The sequence below is a fragment of the Salvia miltiorrhiza genome, chromosome 7 (genome assembly GCF_028751815.1).
Source record: "Salvia miltiorrhiza cultivar Shanhuang (shh) chromosome 7, IMPLAD_Smil_shh, whole genome shotgun sequence".
In the NCBI taxonomy this organism is placed as follows: Eukaryota; Viridiplantae; Streptophyta; class Magnoliopsida; order Lamiales; family Lamiaceae; genus Salvia; species Salvia miltiorrhiza.
The window spans coordinates 40,431,638-40,459,554 of NC_080393.1; the positions used below are offsets into that span (position 1 = coordinate 40,431,638).

Here is a 27,917-nt window from a genome sequence, read left to right on the forward strand (position 1 = left end):
AAAGGATATCATGATCACCTCTAAGGACGATCCTTCTGAAATCACAACCTCAGAAGAATCAAGAGATCATGATATGGATGAAGTTCAAAAGCGCAGACTGATGGCCAGATCAAATGTTCCACCTTCGCGAAGCTATAGACGAGCTAAGGAGGCCCCCAACCAGATCATCCTATTGAAAAGGCTGGAAAGCAGATTTCAGTCAAAGATCGGGGAAGGAACATCAGGAGTCAAGAAGAATCTTCCTCATCAACCCAGGGGGAAGAAAAGCCACATCAGTCAGAAACTGACATCCACAGTTTAGTTTCAGAAGGAACAACATCCATGGAGACCAAGCAATGCTGAGTCCAGAAGAGCCAAGAGCCATCCACGACTACAAGCTACTGGACATCAGCCAAGTCTCCAAAAGTCTGCAAAGACTCGAGTATCTCAGGGAAGATACTTCACCGAGCAAAGAAGACCTCAACCACTCATCAGACAGAACTGCTACAAGAGTGAGGCCTGTTGGATTTGTATACTGAAAGCAAGAACGTTTTATGCTTGTATACAATGATTCCTGTTTTCACTATTTAATCTCCTATCTGATTGGGTTCATGATTGCATATGTATGTTCTTTATCTCTATATAAGTAGATTATATCGTGTGTTGTAGATCACAGAAGACCATATAATTGGATTAACCTTAAGAGATATAATATGATCACAACCGAAATAACTCTAGGACAAGTTATTGGTTTAGGTTGCGGTATAGATGGAAGTAGTTTGTCTTGACTACTTATCTATACTGGTACGTACTCCCTTTGTCCGCCAAGATTATGTCACAATTACTATATTGGGCGTCCGCCAAGATTATGTCACTTTCCTTTTATGGCAATGGTCCCACCATCCTGTTTAATATTTTATGCTTATTAACACTCTTTATTTACAAAAAAAACATTCAAAATTCAATCTCAACCACTCATCTCATAAAGTGGTGGGACCCTTTCTCCACTACATCAAAATCATCACCAATTTTATTAAATCTAGTGTCCAAGCAAATTGCCATAATCTTGGCGGACGGAGGGAGTAATACGTATTGATAGGACCACAATGAGATATATTCTTCTATCTGACTTAAGTGAAGAATTAGAGATCTCGGTGACTTATAAGATCTTAATACTAATAAGATGTCAGATATATATATTGATTCGTCTATCACTTTGACTTACTATGAGCAAGAGTTATATAGTAACTTGAGTACTCTGTATCTTGGGTGATAGCGGTTAATATATGATATCTGATTATCTATATTGGTACTCATATCCGTATAGGATAATGACATCCCCTTAAGGAGCTCAATAATGTTTATTGCGCTAAACCCTGTAGGTTGATTAAGTTCAGGCGCAATAATAAGTTTTGAGTGGTACTGCTTAAGGATTACAAAGAGATTAATTAATTTAGGCTGTCAGAGCTCTAATTAATTAATGGATGTCGGATATTTTAAATACGATGATTTAATAAGTCTAAATACAAGCCCCGACTCATCACCGGTAATAAAGGGGTAAGTCAATATTGGTTCTCTAGTGGAATGAACTAATATTTATAAATTAATTATGGTCTGGGCTGACCATAGATAATTAATTTATTTGAGGCCCATCTTTATTCCTTGTATTTGGTCCATGGACTGGCCCAAAGTCTCCTAGCCCAGTAAGAGCTAGAAAACGCCCCATAACCTAAATCTGGCGCCTCCCCCTTAATTCTGTATTATAAAATACAGCTGTCAGCTCTCAGGAAATACACTGATAAAATATTAGAGTTTGAGAACTGAGAAGGGGCGCAGAAACACGTTTGGGATTTTAGCTTGGGATTTCTCACAGTTCGTTGTCCATCCAACGGTGAGACTTGAGCGGGATACAGTCTAGAAGATCAGAACTGGAGTTGTTCGATACGATCATCAATCATCTGTGCATCCGATTCAAAAGTAAGTAAATCCTAACACCTGTGTGCAGCTGTTAAATTCATAGGAGCATGTTAGGATTAATCGTTGTATGGTAAATTAATAATAACCAAGAAACGATCATCGGGCAAAGTGGAACGTTAATTCAGTTTAATATTCCTTCAATTGGTATCAGAGCCCAGGATTAATTTCTTGGCTCTATTATTAATTTAATTACGATTAATAATGTGTGTTGTTTTTACTGCTGTTGTTCGTCATGGCTTGTTGATTCGTGGGGTACGTCGGTTTGACGTTGTAATTGTTTTTCTACCACGAGAAAATCCGTGGTTAGATTAGATTTTCGAATTGTATTCATTTTTCTGTTGTAATCTGTAATTATGGAGAACGAAACGAAGAACACGAAGAACGGGAACGAATCGCTGTATTCAGACTTTCAATTGGGGGCAGCGCGCGCCTGGGGCAGCGCCTGCGCGCGGCGTGCCCGGCGGGCGACGCACTGCCGCTGCCGCTGCTGCTGTTCCGCCCACGCCGAGGTCTGCTGCTGCTGCGCCTGTGCTGGAGACGCCGAGGTCGAACGCTGCTGCTGTTGTGCTGCTGACGTTGCTGTGCGCCGGGGGCCGAGCAAGGCGGCTGCTGTCGCTGCCTCACGCCGAGGCTGCTGCAAGCGCTAGGGCGCTGCGTGCTGCGTGCGCCGGGCTGCTGCAGCGCCGGGCGGCGCTGTGCGGCGGCTGTGCAAGGGAGGCGGCGCTTTATTCTCCAAACCCTAGCAGGTTGCGCGGGTCAGAGGGGTGAAGACCCGGATCCGAGGCGCGGATCCGGGTACAGTTCGCGGGTCTGGGCTGCTCCTTGCAGGCCTGGGCTTCTCCTTGCGAGTTTGGGCTGCTGAACGGGCCTAGGCGGCTGGGCCGCGGCTTTTGGGCCCAATTGCTGGACTTGAGAGGTTTTCCAGCCTTTTAGTGGCTGTTTTGGGCTGTTTTTATTTTTCTTTTCTATTGTTTTATTGTAATAGATTAGAAATGGGATTCCACGAATGGGCCGCGAAGAATATTTTTTTTTTTTATGTTCTTTGCATGCCGTGGTGTTAATACTTTATGCTCTTAACTTGCTTTTGTTCGTCTCTGCTTGTTAATATGCTTTATTAACTGCGCTTAGACAAGCATGATAGTAGGTTTATCGTTTTCTTAAGCATGTTTTAGAATTCTGCGAGCATGTTTTACATGTTGCGTTCTAGAAAAGCATGATTAGGATTATGTGCTTGAGCATGTACAAACCTTTTGAAGTTAAAAAGACTAAGCAGTATTAATAATTTTAAGCAATTAAAATTATTTTTAGACCTCCACATGCGGTCTCTAGACAAAGTGATTAGCAATGTCCACCCATCGTGGCTTACTTCACATTTGTTTTTCATAAGTTTGTCAGAAGAGGTTTCTATAAAAATATTTAAACCATTAGAGTAGTGGGAGTTATGCAGTAAACGTCCACCCATCGTGGCTTACTTGTATAGTTTTCACAAGTACTTTGGAGAATGGAATTAAATAAGATAACCAAGAAAATTAAATTGAAAGCGACATGGTCCGCGTGAGTATGTTAATTTCGAGAATTTAATTTTCAAGGTTAAATTGTGGTCATTGCTTAGATATCATTTCAAGTACAATGTACAACTCCCCATCGGAGTCCCTTCTTGATAATGATATGGTCTAGTTAAGGTGCCAACTATTAATTTCATTTGTCATAAGATTAAGTTGACATGGATGGAAATTAAATGACTAGGTTAATAGTCCGGTTGAGGAGTTTATGTGCAAACGTCCACCCATCGTGGCTTGCACATGGAATTCTTTGGGCGGTTGGAGGTTTCACTAATATTGTTTTTTATCAAAAGGTTACAATATTATTGTTACGAACTATATGCGTTCATGTTTTTACATGTTTAAATTGTTTACTTTCAGATATGTCTATGTCTCCAATTATTAATATTCTAGCAAACAATCCTCTCACCGGTCCTAACTATACCGAATGGAAACGCCACATAATGTATATTCTTGACGCTGATGAGCACAGTTTTGTGCTTACCACTCCACGTCCCGCGGTCTTAACTGATCAGTCAACTGATGCGGAAAGTGAGGCGCATAGGAGGTGGCACAAGTCAAATAATATGGCCAAGTGCTATATTATGATGACTATGTCGCAAACTTTGCAACTCCAGCATCAGGGCATGGACGATGCGACTACGATCATGTTAAATCTCTCTGAGGTTTATGGGGAGTCCGAAAGATCTGCCCGCTTTAACATCATGAGAGAAATCTTAGCATGTGTTATGAGCGAGGGCAGTTCTGTGCACGATCATGTCATGCATATGATAAATTTGTTTGACAGGCTTGATCTGCTAGGAGGGGGTATCGAAGGCGAAGCCAAAGTCGATATCATCCTCAACACTCTCCCCAAATCCTATGAGAATTTTCGTCTCAACGTCGTTATGAGCAAGGCCAACTATACTCTCAATGAGTTGTTGAATGCTCTAGTTACGGCGGAGGGAGTCATGGGCACGCGAAAAGGGAAAGAGGTTCTTGTTGCTGCCAAGGGATCTACTTCTTCGTCGAAAGGCGGGAAAAAGAAGTGGAAGGGTCCAAAAGGCAAGAATGACAATGAAGCTAGTGGGAGTGGTAAAGCCAAAGTGGACGGCCCTAGCGGCGGCGTGAAGAAGCCGACGGGAAAAGGAAAGTGCTTCAAGTGCGGCAAGACTGGGCATTGGAAGAAAGATTGTCCGATGCTCAAGGCAAAGGGACAAGGTACGTCACAAGTTTTAGTAACTGAGACATGTTTAGCTTCGTTTTCTACTCATTCATGGGTAGTGGATACGGGGGCAACTGATCATATTTGTTACACCTTGCAGGGCTTCAAGCCGACAAGGGAGCTAGAAACTGATGAGATCACCATCTCCATGGGCAATGCGTCGAAGGTCGCAGCTGTTGCTATTGGAGATTTATCTTTATGTTTTGGTGATGACATTTAAGTTTTGAGAGATATTTTATATGTGCCGAATTTTCGGCGGAACATAATTTCTGTTTCAAAATTGTTTTTGGATGGATATTCTGTTACTTTTGATAGAGGCGTATCTATCATGAAAAATAACATGACTATTTGTTCTGGAATTTTGAACAACTCTCTCTATACTATTACATGTCCAATTAAAAATTCTGTCCATGTTGCATCTACATCACAAATCTGTCCTAATCCGAATAAGAGGAAGTATTATTCTCATGAACAATATACGCACGTGCGGCACCTAAGGTTAGGCCACATCAATCTAAACAGGATCCAAAGGCTCGTTTCAAATGGAGTCTTGAAAGACTTTCAAGCTGTTCCATTTAGAACCTGCGAATCCTGTATAGAAGGAAAGATGACGGCAAAGCCTTTTAAGGCCAAAGGGAATAGGGCCTCACATGTGTTAGAATTGGTTCACTCTGACTTGTGTGGACCGATGTCCACAAAGGCTCGTGGAGGGTATGAGTATTTCGTCACTTTCATTGACGATTACTCAAGATATGGGTATATTTACCTACTTCAACGCAAGTCTGAATGCTTTGAGAAATTCAAAGAATTCAAGGCGGAGGTGGAGAAGAGATTGGGTAAATCTATCAAGTCATTGCGGTCTGATCGCGGTGGCGAATACCTCGGGAACGAGTTCTTGCAATACTTGTCAGACTCAGGGATTACATCCCAATTAACTGCACCGGGTACTCCCCAACAGAACGGTGTAGCGGAGAGAAGAAACAGAACTCTTATGGAAATGGTACGATCTATGATGAGCCATGCATCGTTGCCTATCTCGTTTTGGGGATATGCCTTGGAAACAACGGTTTATTTGCTGAATCAGGTACCGTCCAAATCGGTTACTAAAACTCCTTTCGAGTTATGGTCAGGGCGTCAGCCCAGCTTGTACCATATAAAGATATGGGGTTGTCCTGCATACGTGCTAGACAAGGAAGCGAAGAAATTGGAGCCTAGATGCGAATTAATGCTGTTTATAGGATATCCTAAGGGAACGAGAAGTGGTTATTTTTATAATCCTAAGGATCAGAAAGTGGTTGTTAGCACCAACGCACGATTCTTGGAACAGGATTATGTAGATAACCATAAGTCAAAGTTTGAGATTGTCCTTCAAGAAATCGAAGGCAATGGACAGGCGATTCCATCACCCCAGCCAAGTGTGCAAGTGAATGCACCACAGGATACTGCACAAACCATTGTCACAACTGTACCACCACCGCTTCGTCGTAGTGGGAGGGTTATTGTTCAACCCGATCGATTTATGTTCTTGGGAGAATCTTCGGATCTTCTTCCTGTTGATGAACAAAAGGATGTCGACCCTGATAACTATAGACAAGCGATGAAAGATCTAGATGCGGATTCTTGGTACGACGCCATGGTTTATGAAATAGAATCCATGACTGCTATGGGAGTATACGAGAAAACTGAACTACCTGATGGTTTTGAAGCTATAGGTAGTAGGTGGGTATACAAGAGAAAGCGAGATTCAGATGGCGAAGTCGCAGCTTTTAAAGCTAGACTGGCGGCGAAAGGCAATACCCAGGAACAGGGTATAGATTATGATGAAACTTTTTCGCCGGTTGCCATGCTTAAGTCTATCCGAATACTCCTTGCCATAGCAGCCCACATGAACCTTGAGATTTGGCAAATGGATGTCAAAACCGCTTTTCTAAACGGTTTCCTTGAAGAAGGAAGGGACATCTATATGCAGCAACCCGAAGGGTTTGTGAAGAAGGGCGAAGAGCATCTTGTTTGGAAGTTGAAGAAGTCCATTTATGGACTTAAGCAAGCTTCGAGGTCATGGAACAAGCGTTTTGACGAAGTGATTAAATCCTATGGATTTACTCGCTGTGAAAACGAGAGTTGCGTGTAGCGTTTAGATGCCGATGGTGACATGGTTTTCCTTGCACTTTATGTAGATGATATCCTCCTCATTGGCAACAATGTTGAACTATTATCGGACATAAAGAAGTGGTTATCCGAACAGTTTCAAATGAAGGACTTAGGAGATGCAGCGTACATCTTGGGGATCAAAGTTGTCCGTGATCGCCAGAAAAGGATGTTGAGCTTATCTCAAGCGACCTACATTGATACTGTGATTGCTCGTTTTAGCATGCAAAATGCCAAGAAAGGCTTGCTACCTTTCAGACATGGCATTCCTCTGTCTAAGGACATGTGTCCTAAGACGCCTAGTGAGGTTGAGGAGATGAGGAAGATACCCTATGCTTCCGCCGTAGGTAGCCTCATGTATGCAATGCTTTGCACGAGACCTGATATTTGCTATGTCGTTGGCATGGTTGCAAGATATCAGTCGAACTCTGGACCAGGACACTGGACTGCGGTAAAGCATATTCTCAAGTACCTGAAGATGACTCGAGATTATAGGCTAGTTTACCAGTCAGACAGTCTATCTCCTTTGGGTTACACCGATTCAGATTTCCAGGCTGACCGGGATGAGAAGAGATCTACCTCTGGATATGTGTTTACCTTGGGAGGTGGAGCCGTATCATGGCGGAGTGCAAAGAAGAAGTGCATTGCAGACTCCACCATGGAAGCCGAGTATGTAGCTGCTTCCGAAGCTGCTAAAGAGGTTGTATGGTTCCGAAACTACCTCTTGGATCTAGGAGTGGTACCTAATTTGCCTAAGAGTATCATAATTTATTGTGATAACTCGGGTGCAGTGGCAAATTCTAAGGAACCCAGGAGCCACAAGGCGACCAAACACATAGAGAGAAAGTACCACATCATACGAGAAATCGTAAGCAGAGGAGATGTGCTAGTTGAGAAGATTAACACTTTGGAGAACTTAGTTGATCCTTTCACGAAGAGCTTACCGCAAAAGGCCTACGAGAAGCATGCTCGAGGGATGGGGCTGCGGTTGATGCCACCCACTTAGAGAAAAACTTTCAGTATAAGTGGGAGAAGAAGTAAAGAGTGAAGTGGATGTTGTAATAGCTAGTATTTAGACACATTGTATACTAAAAGTTTTGCTTTAGTATAAGTGGGAGATTGTTGGATTTGTATACTGAAAGCAAGAACGTTTTATGCTTGTATACAATGATTCCTGTTTTCACTATTTAATCTCCTATCTGATTGGGTTCATGATTGCATATGTATGTTCTTTATCTCTATATAAGTAGATTATATGGTGTGTTGTAGATCACAGAAGACCATATAATTGGATTAACCTTAAGAGATATAATATGATCACAACCGAAATAACTCTAGGACAAGTTATTGGTTTAGGTTGCGGTATAGATGGAAGTAGTTTGTCTTGACTACTTATCTATACTGGTACGTAATACGTATTGATAGGACCACAGTGAGATATATTCTTCTATCTGACTTAAGTGAAGAATTAGAGATCTCGGTGACTTATAAGATCTTAATACTAATAAGATGTCAGATATATATATTGATTCGTCTATCACTTTGACTTACTATGAGCAAGAGTTATATAGTAACTTGAGTACTCTGTATCTTGGGTGATAGCGGTTAATATATGATATCTGATTATCTGTATTGGTACTCGTATCCGTATAGGATAATGACATCCCCTTAAGGAGCTCAATAATGTTTATTGCGCTAAACCCTGCAGGTTGATTAAGTTCAGGCGCAATAATAAGTTTTGAGTGGTACTGCTTAAGGATTACAAAGAGATTAATTAATTTAGGCTGTCAGAGCTCTAATTAATTAATGGATGTCGGATATTTTAAATACGATGATTTAATAAGTCTAAATACAAGCCCCGACTCATCACCGGTAATAAAGGGGTAAGTCAATATTGGTTCTCTAGTGGAATGAACTAATATTTATAAATTAATTATGGTCTGGGCTGACCATAGATAATTAATTTATTTGAGGCTGGTGGTCGTCGTATCCCACCAAAATAATTCCTGCAGAATTATCAAGAGTAAATTAGTACACTGATAAGCAGGGTCGATCCTACAGAGAGCAGATTAATCATCAATTCCCTAAATCTATAAAAAACGGTGATGCCACCACGCCTTAATTTTAAGAGGAATTAATTAAACTAAGAATGCAAAATTAAATCAAATAAAATACGCTTGAAGTAAATCAATAAAAAGGTAATTCGGCTCAAATAAATCCACTCTAATTCAACTCTGATCCTCAACGCAATAATTAATCAATCCCTATCAACCAACCAGTTATAGGATACCGTGATACGCACTGACATACCCCAATTCCTACTTACTATGTCGATAAACAGCTAGATACGCTAGTCTTGTCTATTTCCCTTATTAAAATATAACCGAGCTGGATACGCCAGTCTTAGATTTAATATTCTAACAGCATTAAGAGGAAGGAACCCAATTTAGACCAATTATCCTAGATACGCTAGTAATAATTAATCCACCAATTTATTCCTACTACAAACATGGTAGTTTTGTCACTAATCAGCCCTATTCCAACAATTACGGATTGGAGGTGCTAATTGACTATAATCCAATTGAACCTAAGTTGATCAGACTTAAATAAAATCAGAATTATCATTGTCGCAGCCCGATTCCCGACACTAGTGATAGTGGGGTACGAGTATCGATACGACTATTTTTAAAGAATAAAAGATAAGAAGAATAGGTCGAACACCAAGCGGAAGCTTACATCAAAGAATGCTTAAGGAAAAATCATCATAAATGATCCCAAGGGTAAAATCGTCAACGTCGTTATAACTTTTTAATTAACAGGAATTTCATGATCAAAAACAAAACAGGTATAGCTTATTTTTCATAAGGAAACATAATATGCAGAGTATCGCAGCAAAAGGCGAACCGGTTACATGTATGGAGACACATAACCGTGAGTATATTACTTGATTCATATTCAAAGTAACTTCACATCAAGACTTTATCGATAAAAAGGAAATACGATAAAGTAAATACGTCATCTAACGATCCCCCACCAGCACCAGACCAATCTCACTCCTCGCTTAGCCTGCACATTTAGAAATACATGCAGGGCGTGAGTATATAATACTCAGTGGGCAAATGCCGAAAAACAAGAAAGGCGCTCTTAGAGCTATAAGTTTGAAGCTTGCCACATCTCAGCAATACACAGAAATAAGTTAGTATTAAAATGAATCTGTGCATGCAGTTTTAATAATCAACATCATAAATAAACGATAGCGCTATCAAAGTACTCATCATGCATGTACCACATCTACAACTCATCATCATCAAAGGTACTGAGAAGTAGGCCTCCCTCTCAAGTACCGTGACCGGCCGATTCGCTCAACGGCTCACAGTCACCTCAGTGTACACTAGCCCTGGCAGGATAGCTATCAATTGCCCAGGACCCGAATTCGTCTCATCTCATCAGTAGAGGGTAACATACAAGCTCAACATCAAAAATTGGCAAGTCAAACATTTCTCAACATCATTTATCTCAAATTATTTGATAAGCTCATAACATCATTATATCATCAAATCATTTTAGAAAGCTCGGATAATATATGTATACTCAAAATATTGCCCACCTGAAGACCTTACTCAAAAACTCCCGTCAAAGCGGAGTTACTTACTTCCCTGCTCTGCTCGTGTCTTCAGGGATCATCGTCATCATCGAAGGTTCATGTCATAAAATGAATCTCGATTAGAACTCAACGACAAAAACTCATGACTTAACTCATGCTCTATCTTATATTCTACTCCCTCCGTCCACAATTTAAAGCCCTACTTCCCCTTAAATTTTTGTCCACAATTTAAAGCCCTATTCTGCTTTTTGTACCTTTTTACCCTCCCTCTTTATTTAAAATTACTACCATTTGCCACTAATGGACCCACCATACAACACCTTTATTATTTTTATATTCTATATTTATTACACTTTATCACTAGTGGACCCACCACACAACACCTTTAACATTTTAGTCAACTACTTTATCACTTTAGTCAACTACCCTTTTATTTCATCCACATCACCATTTTCAGCTTTCTTAGTCTCCGTGCCCACATCAAAGTGGGGCTTTAAATTGTGGACGGAGGGAGTATCTCTTAATCGATTCTACATAAACTTCTTCACTCATTTCAAATCCTTAAGTCCAAGGATAGGTTTCAAGAAAATCATGGTTCTAAGTCTCGATTTATCTCTCATATAAGACTCGTCTAATCTCATTAAAACACTTAGGCAACATAAACACATAAGGCACATAAGAAAATACAATCAAACATCAACAAATCATGTTCCGTTTTCCCACTGACTCAACTTCAAAATTTAACACGTTCTGACTCCGACATCTCCTGGACTCCAGACTCATACCAAAAGAAAGGTATTTGAGTCTAGTTTCATTTAAAAAAAAGTAAAGTCAGAAACTCCAAGTGGTTTGGGAGATATGGCGTTTTTACCACAGTCTACCATATTCGGCAGTTTTGAGCAATCGGAAACATTTATTTTTGAAAAATAGTAAACGTTGTCAAACTGAGCTCAAATTTGGTGGATATCTAGCCCATACAGTACGGTTGATATCATAAAAATTTGGAAAGCTAGATCACACAGGAAGCTACTGAAATGAATGACTTTGTCCCCTGTTCTCTGAAATTCCCGGTAGAAATGTGCAGATTTGGTTTTGCATTTTGTAAAAATAGTAAATCAAGTCCAAATGACTTGAAATTTTACCGGTATCCTCAAGACTCATGTCGGGACATGCTGTAAAATTTTCAAAGCCATTAGACATCGACAACCCGTCGATCACAGTAGGTCAGTAGCCTACGAAAAATCACCAAAACTCATCTCAAACTCTTAAATGCTCAATTCAACATTTCTTCAAAAAAAAAAAACCAATCAAAATTCATTTTAAACACATATAACACTCAAAAACATTCAAAAACATTTAAAATACTCATCATACTCAAATTAACTCTCCTCTTTTACATCTTAACTCAAATCTCAAGGAAAACGTTTCTACAAACGTATCAAGTCAATCCTCTTCTCAATTTCATGCTTAAAAACACTCAATCATTCAAAATGACCTCATACTTCATATAACTCATTTTATACATATAAATCCCCTATAATCATACCAACCAAACTTTAATAAAAACTCATATATTCACATAAACTCTCAACAAAACATGCCAACTTCACAAGATGGTCATAAAGCAAATTAGACCTCATTTTATCAATTATTGACTTCTCAAAATATGAAAACTCAAAAACTCTCATAAACTAACTCAAGTCAAAATTTTACTTAGCTTCCAATAGACTTAATCAAACATATTAAAACACCAACATCATGCTCAATTACACATATCTTAAGCCAAATCATTTATTAAACACATAGACAAGAAAATCCCAATTTTTACCAAACTAAACTCTTTGACATTTTATGAACTCACATGGATCTTTAATCTCATCATATATCTATTAATCTTAACCCATTTAACTCACATATAAACCATCAATTTACAAATTAGAGCATAGATACACATAGCCCTAATTTTAGTAAACTAACTCATATCAAAATCACCATTTGACATCATATACTCAATTTACTCCATCAGGGGTTTTTTCTCTCTTCGCAGATGAGAGATAAATGAACAGTAGGGAAATTGGTGAATCGGCGAGTTGACCGTCTCTCTCGCCCGATATGTCTTCCTCACGAGCTCCACCGCGAGCTGCTCCGACAAGGCCGCCGACGTCGCTCAACGCCGTTGCTTTCGTCGAATCGGAGCGTTGACCGCGATCTCTCTCTCTCGCCCGATCTTCTTCCTCGCGAGCTCCACCGCGAGCTGCTCCAGCAAGGCCGCCGGCGTCGTTCATGTTTGGAGGGCCGGAGCCGCGAGCCTGCTCCCTGCCCCTGTCCATTCCAGATAGCAGCCAGTCCAGAAGCCACCGGCCAGCCGCAGCCTCGTGCCCCGCAGCAGTGGCCACCTCCGGTCTCTTCTCCAGAATCCCGTTGCGCCTCCTCCGAGATCCGGCAGATCTGGTGCCTTCTCCACCACCGCGCGAGATCTCTGGAAAGATCCTCGCCGGTCGCGGCTCATAGCTGCGTCGGAGCGGAGCGTCGACCACTCCGGCAGGAGCTCCTAGCTACTTGTCGCCGTTCACAGTTCAACAACCCGATCTAGATCCCCTCTCTGGGGAGACTCCAGATCCTCAGACGCTGCTCGCCTCTTGCCGCCGTCGCCGCTTCTGCAATCATGTCGACGGGTGGGCTTAACCTACCGGTTGTCTCCAACAATTTTATTCATAATTCTTCCATGCCACACAAGAAAAATCATAACCCATCGGGGGGAATTGCTAATGTGTCAAGCTCTGTTCTGCCAGAGGCATCTCAGCTGCACCGGAACCCAAGCCCGCCTGTGGGGTTGGCGGCATCTGTTCAGCCTACGTCACACCAGTTTCGTGTGGATGGCTCGGCTGCCGATCAGCGCAGTCGAAACATGGCTCCTAATGCCAATCTTCCAGGGAAGAATTCTAATATTGTTCCAGCAAATAACCGCTCCCAACAGAAGACGGCTAACACACCTCTTCTCAAATCATATGTCGATATTACTGCGAATCGGACGCCGCGTCGTCCGGATGTTGCTGCACATCATTATCATGCTCTACGCCCTACAAAAGAAGGTGATCACTACTATTTCAAGATGCCTACAGAGCTTCATTTGAAGCAGATTTCTGACCTTAATCATGCTTTGACGGGAAGGTTGTTGTTAAACAAAGGGGAGACGCCCAAGCCTGCGTTGATGATTAAAAAGGAGCTTCAGAACATGTGGAATATCAGTTCGCCTTGGCAACTCATTCCTTTGGGTAAAGGATACTATACCATAGTCTTCCAGAACGCAGAGGATAAACAACGAGCTAAAGCCAAGTTGATTTGGGAAGTTTTTAATGGACATCTCCGCCTTCGCGAGTGGGCGAAGAACTTTGATCCGTTTAAAGAACTCTCGTCATTGGCAAACGTTTGGATTCGTATACATTATTTGCCTATCGAATATTGGCATGCGGAGGTGCTGGCTGGAATTGCACGTTTCGTGGGCCATCCGCTGAAGATTGATGGTGCTTCGATTACTCGAGATTTCGGACAGTTCGCTCGTGTTCTTGTGGAGTTAGATATGTCCAAATCTCTCCCTACTACGCTTCTATTTGATGGGGGTGACTATTCTTTTCATGTTGAGTTTACTTACGAGTACTTACCGTATTATTGTTCCAAGTGTAAGATCACGGGGCATTCTCCCGATAAGTGTCGTAAAGCTAATCTGCCAATGGAGGCTACTATGAAGCCGTCTGGAAAACAACAAGCAATTGCGAAACAATGGCAGGAGGTTTCTGAGCCAGGGATTTCTGGGGGTGAATCGATTCCGGTGGGGCTACAATCTGAACAGGTGCGGGCTTCACCAGCACATGGAAATAACTTGATACGACAAGAGGTTGTCGAGGAACAGCATGCGGTGCAGCAGAAGGTCTCATCATGCGCTGCAACCCTTATTGAGAATAGTTTTGCTGCTTTAGAGTCGAGTGAGCAGGTTGTGACGTCCCATGAGGATGTGAACGAGAGGGATGACCGTATTTTGTCAGGGCCTGATTCGTTGGAAGTTGTGCTAGTCCCGGTAACTTCGGAGCATCAACTGGATGACAACGATGAGGATGTGGATGAGGATATAGAGATGGAGACACCGAATGGAGTCGTGAATCTTGCGAACAATGTGGCAGCTGCTGCAGAGGAGGGCAATAGCGTGCGGAATGAAACTTTGGCGCTTAAGGATGCAGTGGCGGAGAAGCAGTCGGAGGTTGGGACAGATGGTTTTGTGAGTGAGCAGGTTCATTCTCCGATTCAAAAGGAGGTTGTTGGAGATAAGCAGTCCAATCCTACTCCGGAGGATATTGCTGGTCGTATAAGTCGGTTAGAGGAGCAGGTTAATCAAGGGATGTTATTGCTCTCGGAGCCGAAGCGCGGACATGGCCGTCCAAAAGGCTCGGGAAAAGGAAGTGAGCTTGGTCATACAGTTCCGACTGATAGCATTAAAAACCGCCTCAGAAATGCGGAGGGTCTTGGATTTCAGCCGAGCAACTTCGTTGTTGATCATAGTAGCAGCAACACGATGCGTACTATGAACAATATTGCGAACCTCCGTTGGTCGGATGTAATTGCCATGGAAAATGATCGCAACAAGGATGATTATCATTCCAATATGGATTTTAATATTTGATTGTTGGTTTTTTCGGTAACGTTTATACTTTTCTGAGCGTTTTGTTTTTTTATCGGACTCTTTTAGAGTCTCTGTTCCTTGCTTGCGTCTTGTGCATTCAAGGGTTTTTATTTCTTCTTTTTATATTAAACTTCCATTTCAGCATCATCATATACATCTCATGGACTCATATTCATCATCAATTCATCACTTAAACCATCAACTCAAAAGTTCCCAATTTTGGGTAAACTAAACTTTATCAAAGTTTGAATCTCAAAGCATAGCTTTTCAAAACACACATCAATCATCATTGAACATCACAAAGATCATCTTTCTCACCCCAATTCAAGGAAAGAAGAAGAAAAATTTTTGAAGGGTAGAACACCCATTTTTTTCGAAAATTTTGAAGAATAAGAGAGGGGGTGATTTCTTGCTCCAATCCTTCAAATATACTCACATATAACATCATACAAGTCTAATCTATGAATATGGAGATTACTTACCCAAGTTTACACCAAAAATCAAATTTTCTCTCACTAACTTCAAGATTGAATCTCCATGGATCTTCTTGAATCTAAGGAGATGGAAGGTGTTTAAGGTGGATTTAGAGGGTGATTTGAGTTTTGGTATGAATTTGTGAAGCTCCGAAGGTGCATCAATGGAGGAAAAATGGTGGAAAGTAGAGAGATGAAGGGGAGAGAGGTGGTGGTCGAAAGTTAGGGGAGAAGGAGAGAGAGGAATTTGCAAGATATGAGATGATCTTGGTAATCTTATAAAAGATTTGTGAATCTTTAAAGAGGATTTGAGAATCTTATGAAATATTTGGCAATTAATGCCTTGATCTCTCTCTCTCTAATCTCTACACTCTCTCTAATCTCTACTCTCTAAATCTCTACTCTCTCAATCTCTACACTTAGTAAATTTTAGTAATTAGTCTCATACTTGGGAAATTAAAAAAAAAAAAAAATCATATGAGAAGGGTGATTAAATAATAATCACAAAAACTATGGAAATATTACTCATTAATAAAGTACCATAGTATAATTATTCATGTGACCAAAATAAAATAATTATAGCACTAATATTAGTGCACTCACTCAATTATAATATTCCTCATCATAGGAAAAATAATTTAAAAAAAAATATTATGCTTGGAAAAATTTCCATAAACCGGCATCATTCGATTTCTCGGTAAAAATAAACCGCACTTTCTTTGGAAACTTAATAGAAATTCCAAGTGCTAAGGTCTCGAATAAAAATCATAATAATATGTTCATATTGACACACGTCACAAAATCACATAATCATTCAGTCACGTAAATTCACATAACATCACATCAAAACAGTCGGCAGACTCAAATAAGCTAGACGTCTCTCTGACCGACTCTATTTATCAAGGTTTCTCACTCTTTCTTCCTCGACTCTATTTCCAACTCATTATTCCTATTTTTCTTAATAGGACAGTCAATCTCTAATAATTCAGTATCCGGTAACTCTATTCCCGGTAGTTGGAAATAAAATAAAATCTCAGCTCAAATCAATCAGCATCTCTATCTCAACTCATTTCTCAAATCTCATCACTCTAATTCCATCATCGGTTTATTCACTCGTATCTCTATTTAAAAGACAATCTGTCTTATCTGCTCATAAAAAAAAGTAGTCTCGTAATTCGACATCTCAGTACTTTCAATAGTGTTAAGACACTATCTCACAACATAGGAAAAGTACGGGGTGTTACATCCTACCCCCCTTAAAAAAAATTTCGTCCCGAAATTTGAGTTATTCTTCTTCGGGAAAAAGCTATGGGTACTTCTCTTTCATCTTCTCTTCAAGTTCCTATGTTGATTCTTCTTGACCGTGAGGTCTCCTTTGGATTTTTTTTTTACTAAGGAATCGTCTTGTTCCTCAATTGTTGGATCTTCTGGTCCAGCATAGCATCAGGTCTCTCTTCATAGCTCGAATCTGGTTCTAGGGACACTTCTTCTCGATGGATGATGTGTTTTGGATCAAACACGTACTTTCTCAATTGAGAAACATGGAAAACGTCATGGACGTTCGCGAAGCTCAGAGGCAATGCTAGTTTATAGGCTACATGGCCTATTTACTCTAATACATATCATAAGGTCCTATATATATCTCGGTTTGAGTTCTTCGTTAACTCGAAAATGACATGCTCCCCGAGATAGGGAAAAACTCACACAAACATCATTTCTAACGTCGAAAGAATCTATCAGTGATTACTCAACTGTTTGATTTTCTTCTCTCGATTTTGCTAATCGATGCCATAATTCATGGCTATGCGGTTCCACTTCTATTGTGAAAGTCTCTAATAGGTATAATTGTATAAGGTTGCCAAAGTGGCGCCTTCACATGTTAACACGTTAAACATCCTTCTACGAATGATGCCATCTCTCGCTTCTTATTCTCCTATCAAAGCGTCGTTTCAGTCTTGGCACGTATTCATACTTTCCGCCTGTGCGGTGTAAAAAGGTATCATGAGCTTTGCTCGAAATTTCATTTTTCAGCTCTTCTTTATCAGGCACACACAGTCGCTCTCTTAAAACTAAAATGGCATTATCTGCCGCCTCTTGATAATTCTCTATTTTCTCGATTCAAATCTTCATTCGCAATCTTTCCATCTTCTCATCCTCTCTCTGAGCTGTGACTATTCTCGATCGTAAGTCAGGTGTCATGCTCAGTGCAGGAATTATTATTTCTGTCGTTGGTGGTGGTATCTCTACCTCCTAATTCATCTTCTCGAATTCCTTGATTGGGTTCACTTCTCGTGTAAGGAGAAATCCTAACTCTCCCTGATTCTTTCTGCTCAATGCGTCGGTTACAACGTTAGCTTTTCCAGGGTGATAATTTGCTCCTCGATCGTAATCCTGCACTAACTTTCATCATCTTCTTTATCGCATGTTCAGATCTTTTTGCTCAAGAATTATTTGAGACTTTTATGATCGGTGTATATCTCACACAGTGCTATGTAGAGACGGTGTCTCCAGATCTTCAAAGCAAGCACTACGGCTGCTAATTCTAAATCATGCGTTAGATAACTCATCTCGTGTGGTCTCTGTTGTCGCGAAGCATACGCTATAACTTTTCCCTCTCGCATCAATATAACTGCATACTCTCTGTCCGCTTTCGGAACAGCTAACACTGGGGCATTAGTAAGCCTCTTCTTCAGCTTTGAAAACTTCGCTCGCATTCGTCCCTCTAAACGAACTTGACTTCTTTCTTTAGCAGGTGCGTCAATGGCTTAGCGATTTTCGAAAAGCCCTCAATAAAACGTCGATAGTATCCTGCTAATCCCAGAAAACTACGAATCTCGTGCAGTGTGGTTGGCGATCTCCACTCATGTATCGCTTGGACTTTCGCTGGGTCCACTTTAATTCCTCTCGCAGAAACAATATGGGCGAGAAGATTGATTTCTTTAAGCCAAAACTCGCATTTGCTAAACTTCGCATACAGCTTTTCCACTCGTAATCTTTCCAACACGATCCTCAAATGCTCTTCGTGTTCTCGTTTACTCTTCGAGTAAATCAGGATATCGTCTATGAAGACTAACATGAACTTATCTAAGTATTCGTGAAAAACGTGATTCATGAGGTCCATGAATATTGCCGGGGGTATTCGTCAAACCGAAAGACATATCTTCCAAAAATCATTGAGTTATAGTAATGCCATAATGCATACGCGATGCCGTCTTCGGAAATATCTTCCGATCATATCTTCAGCTGATGGTATCCCGTTCTCATGTCAAACTTTGAAAAGGTGCTCGCTCCTTGTAGTTGATCGAATAGATCATCGATCCGGGGTAACGGATATTTATTCTTTAACGTCACTTGTTCAACTCTCGATAATCGATACACAGCCTCAAGCTTCCATCTTTCTTTTTAACAAAAAGAACTAGTGCTCCCCACGGAAAAACACTAGGTCGAAAGGAACTCATATCTAGAAGTTCTTGGAGTTGCAGCTTTAACTCTTGCAACTCTGTGGGGGGCCATTCTGTACGGCGCTTTCGACGTCGGTGTTGCGTCGGGCTCTAAATCGATCGTAAACTCAAGTTGTCGATCTGGGGGTAATCTTGGTAAAGTCTCAGGAAAAACGTCTTTATATTCTCACACGACTGGTACGTCGTCAACGTTTGCCTCGAATTCATCTCTCTGGTTCAAATATACAACATACGCGGTTGCATCCTTTTCTTCGCCAGAGATTTCTTGTTTGCGGTGCCGAGATGATCGGCGTCTTCTTCCATTTTCTCTCAATACCAATGAAGGAAGTAGGTTCTTAGCCAGGTGGCTGAAAAGATATCCGTCTCTCCTTGCATTGTATCTTTGCATGGTTTTCCTCTAACCAGTCCATTCCCCATATTATATCCAAGTACCACATATACATCAGTCTCAGATTTCTGATCTCGAGCTTAATCGATTTTAACTTAAATTCTAAGTTAGGGCATACGGATAAAACCGTAGTAATTCTACCTATGGGTGCGGTTACTCTTTAGAGGTTGTGGAGCAAGCTCTACGTTCAGTGTCGAACAAAAATACTATGGGCACATCATTCAACTTGCCTATATTTGACAAATTTCCTCTATTCTTGTCTGGTGCTTTCTACTTAAGCGCAAACAGTCTCTGGTGATGCGGTTGATTTGCCTGCGGGGCTGGTAGTTGCCTTCCTGACTGACGTGGTCGATAGGCTGGCTGTTGTCGCTGTGGTGGAGGTAGCGATAGGATTCTCTTCATTGCTTCGAGTTGCGGTTGAAACTGACTCGATCGCCTTTCGCTTCCACTTTGCTGACGATTCGGACACTGATGCGAGTAGTGTCTGACCCTTCCACAGGTGTAACAGCTATTCTTTCTTATCTTGCGTTCTCTCCGACGTAATTTATTGCTCTTTGACAAAGCGATAACCCCCGCGGTCCTTGAAAAACTGCTGCTGGGGCAGCTGGGCCAATTATAAGGTTGTTCATCTCAGTTCTGATGTCGCGGTGGCGTATTTTGACTCTGCCACGGCTCCTTGGGGATCTTGACTTCGGTCGTCCCATTTTCTCTTTTCTTCTTGCCTGCATCCAGAAAAGGATGGATTGCACGTCTGAGTGCTCTAACTCGTTTGGGTGCTGAAACTCAAATCACGTTCTCTGGCTGCATTGCCAGTTCTATATCAAATGCTCTATTTAATGCTTCAGTACACAGAACCGCATTCTGACTCGTTAAATCGTCTCGAACCTCTTATCTCAAACCTGATCGAAACAATCCTGATATCTTCTCGTTCATCTCTTCTTGATATGTGGCGTACTGAACCGAGTCGCGAAACTGACGTTCGTATTCAGCTATGGTTTTATTGCCTTATCTCATATCATCAACTCTATTTCTTCCTTTCAATTTGTTTCTCTTTCTCGACAAAAGTCGAAGGGAACATATATCAACCTTAGAACTAATTCTCATAACTCACAAATCGTAAGACTCTTACTCAACATCATACTGTTTTCTCAATTCTTATAACTCATCGTCAAGGACATATCTCATGTCTATCATCGCAATCATCAGCTCAAAACTCTACTCAAGCATAGAGACTCTCTGGTCATCGTCATATAAACATATATGAAAGTTTTTCTCTTTCGAGAACTCTTACTAACTGCGGGGAATGACGAAAATAAAACATCCTGTAATACTATGACGATGCTACATCTATACTAGTCGTCATCTCAGTCTACTATCGTGGAAAACATTATCTGCTCTAATCTGTCATCTCGATCTTCTTGAATCTGCTATTGCCTATTCTGGCTTAGCATCACTTCTTCTCGTCCTCGAATTGATTAGCTTTCGGCATACTTGGCTAATATAAGAAAATCCATAATCAAACAGTCATGCTCGTCCCGTAATAAAATATATTCTACGACTGCTCCCCTAAATCGGGTTTCTTCCATACACTCTTCTTGTTATACCATCCTAATTACCTAGACGATCCTAACTCTTGTCGGATGTGGTAGGGAATAGGATGTGATAAAAATGTCTGATCTTGAACAAGACGAGCTCAAGTAATGGAATGATTCCATAATAGCCAGTGCTATTTCAAGGATAATGAAGAAGTTACAATCAAGGTAAGATCAAAAATTAGAACAGAAGCTAGAATAAAACTGAGATATGATATGATTGGGGTAAATCAATACTGGGAGTAGAAGCAATCCACTAAGTGGAAAATGAATGAATAAATTGTCCACTGTTAAAGCAAAGGGGTAAGGATTTCCAACACAAATGGCTCAGGCTCAAACACAGTGGATCTGGAAAAATTTCTTAATAGCAAATAGTTCATCTCATGTTGGAGTTCAAATGGATGCAGAAAAATTTAAATACGACCAAGCGGGATAGGGACTCAATAAGTCTACTCTCATGACTATCCTAGCGATGATACGCGCGGTCCCGGTAAAAGTACCTCTATTTCAAAGTACAATTGGTCAATAGTATCTATGCATCCCATGAAGTCTCCATAACACGTTCGTCCTATTAGGGTCGTGTCCCTAAATCGCGATGAAATCTCTAACTCTCGTCGTATATCTCAACGGTTGGTTTCTCTGCTCCTCTTCTTCTCGGAGGTATACTATAAAGGAAAAAGAGTTATATAACTATCGGCTTCTAAACTAACCGTTCGTCGTTACAAAATACAAATCCTCGTTTTTCATTTCACTTCTATATCTCATTTATGATCTCAAAATTCTCAAAATTCTCGTCTATCATCGTTCGTAATTCCCATCAATCTCTATTTCTCATTTTTCATCATTCTCGAAACTCTGATAAAGATAGTGAAACTCACTAATCATCAACATCTCTTATATATACATATATATATGGAAAAATTGCCTCTCTCTCGAGGTCTTTTACAAAAGTAGGATCCTATGTATAAAGGCCCTAACACCAAAATGATGCTCTGGCTATACAAGCATCATAAATACTAAGCATATATAGATCTATGCTATACACACATACACACTATACTATGCTTCTCTACCTATATATATATATATATATAACAACTATGCATCTATACGTATATACGTGTCTACAAGACATACGTGATCACTAGGCATCATCTCTCGAGATCCAGCTCGTCGCCTCAATCAATACGGGCTGTCATAGTCTGACTCATCCACTATCGGAGTATAGACAGGTGTCTCAGGAATAGGTATCCACGTATCAACTCCATCGGCCGTAGTCTGACGCTGCAGCGGCTGAGTCCAACCATAGCCAACCGTCATCTCGGGAGTCTCCTCATCGGGGTCCTCCTCATCACTATCGGAGCATGCTGGCCGAGATCCTTCCTCCTGGGCGTCTCGGTACGGTGAATATAGAATCGAGTGCATGTACGTCTGAAAAGCCAAAGTGCCTGGCTCAGGCAACGGGGCAACCCTCGGATATGGATCGGAAGGAACATGCTGCGTCTCAGACTCAGTAGAAACAATCGGCTGCGCCGACTCAACAGGTGGCAATGGCAACGGTGTCGTCGCCGGTGTCAAATCCCAAGGCGGGAAATCAGCGCTGGGAGAAGGAATAAGTGATACAAACGCAAACGGATCACGCTCAATCCCAGGTGAGTACGGCTCGAAAACCATCGGCTCTGGATCATCAGACTCGAGAGAAACTGAAATCGGATCAGCTGGGGGTAGAGGTGCCATCGGAAACGGCTCCTCAGGAAGTGGAGGTACAACAACTAGCTCCCCTCCCTGGGCTGGTACCTCAAGCTCTCCATACGGCGGTGAAGGTGGATCACCATAAGCAAAGTAACGGTGGCTCAGCGTCGCGATAAAGCCACTAAGGTCTCCGTACCTGATGCCCTCCAACCAGATAGTATCTACGTACTGGGGCACTAAAGATGTCGCCCAGTCTCGCCACAAAGGTGGCAGTAGTGGAATCAAAAGCGTAATGGCCTCTGCGCCATTGATCCCGTAAGGAATAGCCCTCCTCCATCGTCGGTGATAGTGTGCCAGAAGTTCACCCAAGGTGTCATCCTCGTCCGGGATATACTCCCTGAACCATCGCTGCATCGCTATCTCAATATGACTCGGCATCTCGTCCTCGTTTGGTACGGTGGGGCATCGGCTATACTAGCCTCAACATCTCTCCTCATATTCCACATCAACTGCCTCATATCAGATTCCATCATCTCAAACAATTCCGCCATCAAAACAATTCATAACTCATTAGTGAAACAAACTCAACTTTCAATCAAGAAAGCGACAAGAAACAACATCAACTTCTTACCTCGTTTAAGCCGGAGGAGATGGGGTGCTGGGGTTTCGTTTCAAACTGATTCTCTCAAACTAGCCTAAGAATTCAAATTAGACTAGTACTCAATTTAAAAAGATACCAGTAATCAAAGGTTCAACTCAGTCAAGCAATAGACTCAGAGCAGATGACCTGCTCTGATACCACCCTGTCGCAGCCTGATTCCCGACACTAGTGATAGTGGGGTACGAGTATCGATACGACTATTTTCAAAGAATAAAAGATAAGAAGAATAGGTCGAACACCAAGCGGAAGCTTACATCAAAGAATGCTTAAGGAAAATTCATCATAAATGATCCCAAGGGTAAAATCGTCAACGTCGTTATAACTTTTTAATTAACAAGAATTTCATGATCAAAAACAAAACAGGTATAGCTTGTTTTTCATAAGGAAACATAATATGCAGAGTATCGCAGCAAAAGGCGAACCGGTTACATGTATGGAGACACATAACCGTGAGTATATTACTTGATTCATATTCAAAGTAACTTCACATCAAGACTTTATCGATAAAAAGGAAATACGATAAAGTAAATACGTCATCTAACGATCCCCCACCAGCACCAGACCAATCTCACTCCTCGCTTAGCCTGCACATTTAGAAATACATGCAGGGCGTGAGTATATAATACACAGTGGGCAAATGCAGAAAAACAAGAAAGGCGCTCTTAGAGCTATAAGTTTGAAGCTTGCCACATCTCAGCAATACACAGAAATAAGTTAGTATTAAAATGAATCTGTGCATGCAGTTTTAATAATCAACATCATAAATAAACGATAACGCTATCAAAGTACTCATCATGCATGTACCACATCTACAACTCATCATCATCAAAGGTACTGAGAAGTAGGCCTCCCTCTCAAGTACCGTGACCGGCCGATTCGCTCAACGGCTCACAGTCACCTCAGTGTACACTAGCCCTGGCAGGATAGCTATCAACTGCCCAGGACCCGAATTCGTCTCATCTCATCAGTAGAGGGTAACATACAAGCTCAACATCAAAAATTGGCAAGTCAAACATTTCTCAACATCATTTATCTCAAATTATTTGATAAGCTCATAACATCATTATATCATCAAATCATTTTAGAAAGCTCGGATAATATATGTATACTCAAAATATTGCCCACCTGAAGACCTTACTCAAAAACTCCCGTCAAAGCGGAGTTACTTACTTCCCTGCTCTGCTCGTGTCTTCAGGGATCATCGTCATCATCGAAGGTTCATGTCATAAAATGAATCTCGATTAGAACTCAACGACAAAAACTCATGCCTTAACTCATGCTCTATCTTATATTCTATCTCTTAATCGATTCTACATAAACTTCTTCACTCATTTCAAATCCTTAAGTCCAAGGATAGGTTTCAAGAAAATCATGGTTCTAAGTCTCGATTTATCTCTCATATAAGACTCGTCTAATCTCATTAAAACACTTAGGCAACATAAACACATAAGGCACATAAGAAAATACAATCAAACATCAACAAATCATGTTCCGTTTTCCCACTGACTCAACTTCAAAATTTAACACGTTCTGACTCCGATATCTCCTGGACTCCAGACGCATACCAAAAGAAAGGTATTTGAGTCTCGTTTCATTTAAAAAAAAGTAGAGTCAGAAAATCCAAGTGGTTTGGGAGATATGGCGTTTTTACCACAGTCTACCATATTCGGCAGTTTTGAGCAATCGGAAACATTGATTTTTGAAAAATAGTAAACGTTGTCAAACTGAGCTCAAATTTGGTGGATATCTAGCCCATACAGTAAGGTTGATATCATAAAAATTTGGAAAGCTAGATCACACAGTAAGCTACTAAAATGAATGACTTTGTCCCCTGTTCTCTGAAATTCCCGGTAGAAATGTGCAGATTTGGTTTTGCATTTTGTAAAAATAGTAAATCAAGTCCAAATGACTTGAAATTTTACCGGTATGCTCAAGACTCATGTAGGGACATGCTGTAAAATTTTAAAAGCCATTAGACATCAACAACCCGTCGATCACAGTAGGTCAGTAGCCTACGAAAAATCACCAAAACTCATCTCAAACTCTTAAATGCTCAATTCAACATTTCTTCAAAAAAAAAAAAAAAACCAATCAAAATTCATTTTAAACACATATAACACTCAAAAACATTCAAAAACATTTAAAATACTCATCATACTCAAATTAACTCTCCTCTTTTACATCTTAACTCAAATCTCAAGGAAAACGTTTCTACAAACGTATCAAGTCAATCCTCTTCTCAATTTCATGCTTAAAAACACTCAATAATTCAAAATGACCTCATACTTCATATAACTCATTTTATACATATAAATCCCCTATAATCATACCAACCAAACATTAATAAAAACTCATATATTCACATAAACTCTCAACAAAACATGCCAACTTCACAAGATGGTCATAAAGCAAATTAGACCTCATTTTATCAATTATTGACTTCTCAAAATATGAAAACTCAAAAACTCTCATAAACTAACTCAAGTCAAAATTTTACTTAGCTTCCAATAGACTTAATCAAACATATTAAAACACCAACATCATGCTCAATTACACATATCTTAAGCCAAATCATTTATTAAACACATAGACAAGAAAATCCCAATTTTTACCAAACTAAACTCTTTGACATTTTATGAACTCACATGGATCTTTAATCTCATCATATATCTATTAATCTTAACCCATTTAACTCACATATAAACCATCAATTTACAAATTAGAGCATAGATACACATAGCCCTAATTTTAGTAAACTAACTCATATCAAAATCACCATTTGACATCATATACTCAATTTACTCCATCAATCATCATCATATACATCTCATGGACTCATATTCATCATCAATTCATCACTTAAACCATCAACTCAAAAGTTCCCAATTTTGGGTAAACTAAACTTTATCAAAGTTTGAATCTCAAAGCATAGCTTTTCAAAACACACATCAATCATCATTGAACATCACAAAGATCATCTTTCTTACCCCAATTCAAGGAAAGAAGAAGAAAAATTTTTGAAGGGTAGAACACCCATTTTTTTCGAAAATTTTGAAGAATAAGAGAGGGGGTGATTTCTTGCTCCAATCCTTCAAATATACTCACATATAACATCATACAAGTCTAATCTATGAATATGGAGATTACTTACCCAAGTTTACACCAAAAATCAAATTTTCTCTCACTAACTTCAAGATTGAATCTCCATGGATCTTCTTGAATCTAAGGAGATGGAAGGTGTTTAAGGTGGATTTAGAGGGTGATTTGAGTTTTGGTATGAATTTGTGAAGCTCCGAAGGTGCATCAATGGAGGAAAAATGGTGGAAAGTAGAGAGATGAAGGGGAGAGAGGTGGTGGTCGAAAGTTAGGGGAGAAGGAGAGAGAGGAATTTGCAAGATATGAGATGATCTTGGTAATCTTATAAAAGATTTGTGAATCTTTAAAGAGGATTTGAGAATCTTATGAAATATTTGGCAATTAATGCCTTGATCTCTCTCTCTCTAATCTCTACACTCTCTCTAATCTCTACTCTCTAAATCTCTACTCTCTCAATCTCTACACTTAGTAAATTTTAGTAATTAGTCTCATACTTGGGAAATTAAAAAAAAAAAAAAAATCATATGAGAAGGGTGATTAAATAATAATCACAAAAACTATGGAAATATTACTCATTAATAAAGTACCATAGTATAATTATTCATGTGACCAAAATAAAATAATTATAGCACTAATATTAGTGCACTCACTCAATTATAATATTCCTCATCATAGGAAAAATAATTTAAAAAAAAAATATTATGCTTGGAAAAATTTCCATAAACCGGCATCATTCGATTTCTCGGTAAAAATAAACCGCACTTTCTTTGGAAACTTAATAGAAATTCCAAGTGCTAAGGTCTCGAATAAAAATCATAATAATATGGTCATATTGACACACGTCACAAAATCACATAATCATTCAGTCACGTAAATTCACATAACATCACATCAAAACAGTCGGCAGACTCAAATAAGTTAGACGTCTCTCTGACCGACTCTATTTATCAAGGTTTCTCACTCTTTCTTCCTCGACTCTATTTCCAACTCATTATTCCTATTTTTCTTAATAGGACAGTCAATCTCTAATAATTCAGTATCCGGTAACTCTATTCCCGGTAGTTGGAAATAAAATTAAATCTCAGCTCAAATCAATCAGCATCTCTATCTCAACTCATTTCTCAAATCTCATCACTCTAATTCCATCATCGGTTTATTCACTCGTATCTCTATTTAAAAGACAATCTGTCTTATCTGCTCATAAAAAAAAGTAGTCTCGTAATTCGACATCTCAGTACTTTCAATAGTGTTAAGACACTATCTCACAACATAGGAAAAGTACGGGGTGTTACAATCATTGAACCTAGGAATTAATCGGAATCAATAGGAATCAATTTTAAACCAATTAGGTCTCACAGATCATTAAATCAGAGTTTCATTATTCTCGCGGAATTAAAAGTTTAGC

General features: G+C 40.1%; 1 protein-coding gene and 1 long non-coding RNA gene across 2 annotated transcripts; one reads left to right on the forward strand and one right to left on the reverse strand.

Annotated features, from left to right (window-relative positions):
• Positions 1-12,522: 12,522 nt before the first annotated feature.
• Positions 12,523-15,149, forward strand: LOC130994220 (uncharacterized). Its single transcript, XM_057919256.1, has 2 exons — positions 12,523-13,566; positions 13,646-15,149. Exon 2 carries the CDS (start codon positions 13,686-13,688, stop codon positions 15,147-15,149), a length of 1,464 nt encoding a protein of 487 aa, XP_057775239.1. The 5' UTR covers positions 12,523-13,566; positions 13,646-13,685.
• Positions 15,150-23,866: 8,717 nt separating this feature from the next.
• LOC130992945 (uncharacterized) lies at positions 23,867-26,928 on the reverse strand. Its single transcript, XR_009091506.1, has 3 exons — positions 26,568-26,928; positions 24,542-24,605; positions 23,867-24,000 (listed from the first exon to the last, which is right to left on the reverse strand). It is a non-coding gene; the product is annotated as an uncharacterized LOC130992945 (long non-coding RNA).
• Positions 26,929-27,917: the final 989 nt, after the last annotated feature.

Coding starts and splice junctions, on each gene's coding strand:
- LOC130994220 (XM_057919256.1), top strand. CDS start 13,686: ATGATTAAAAAGGAGCTTCAGAACATGTGGAATATCAGTTCGCCTTGG.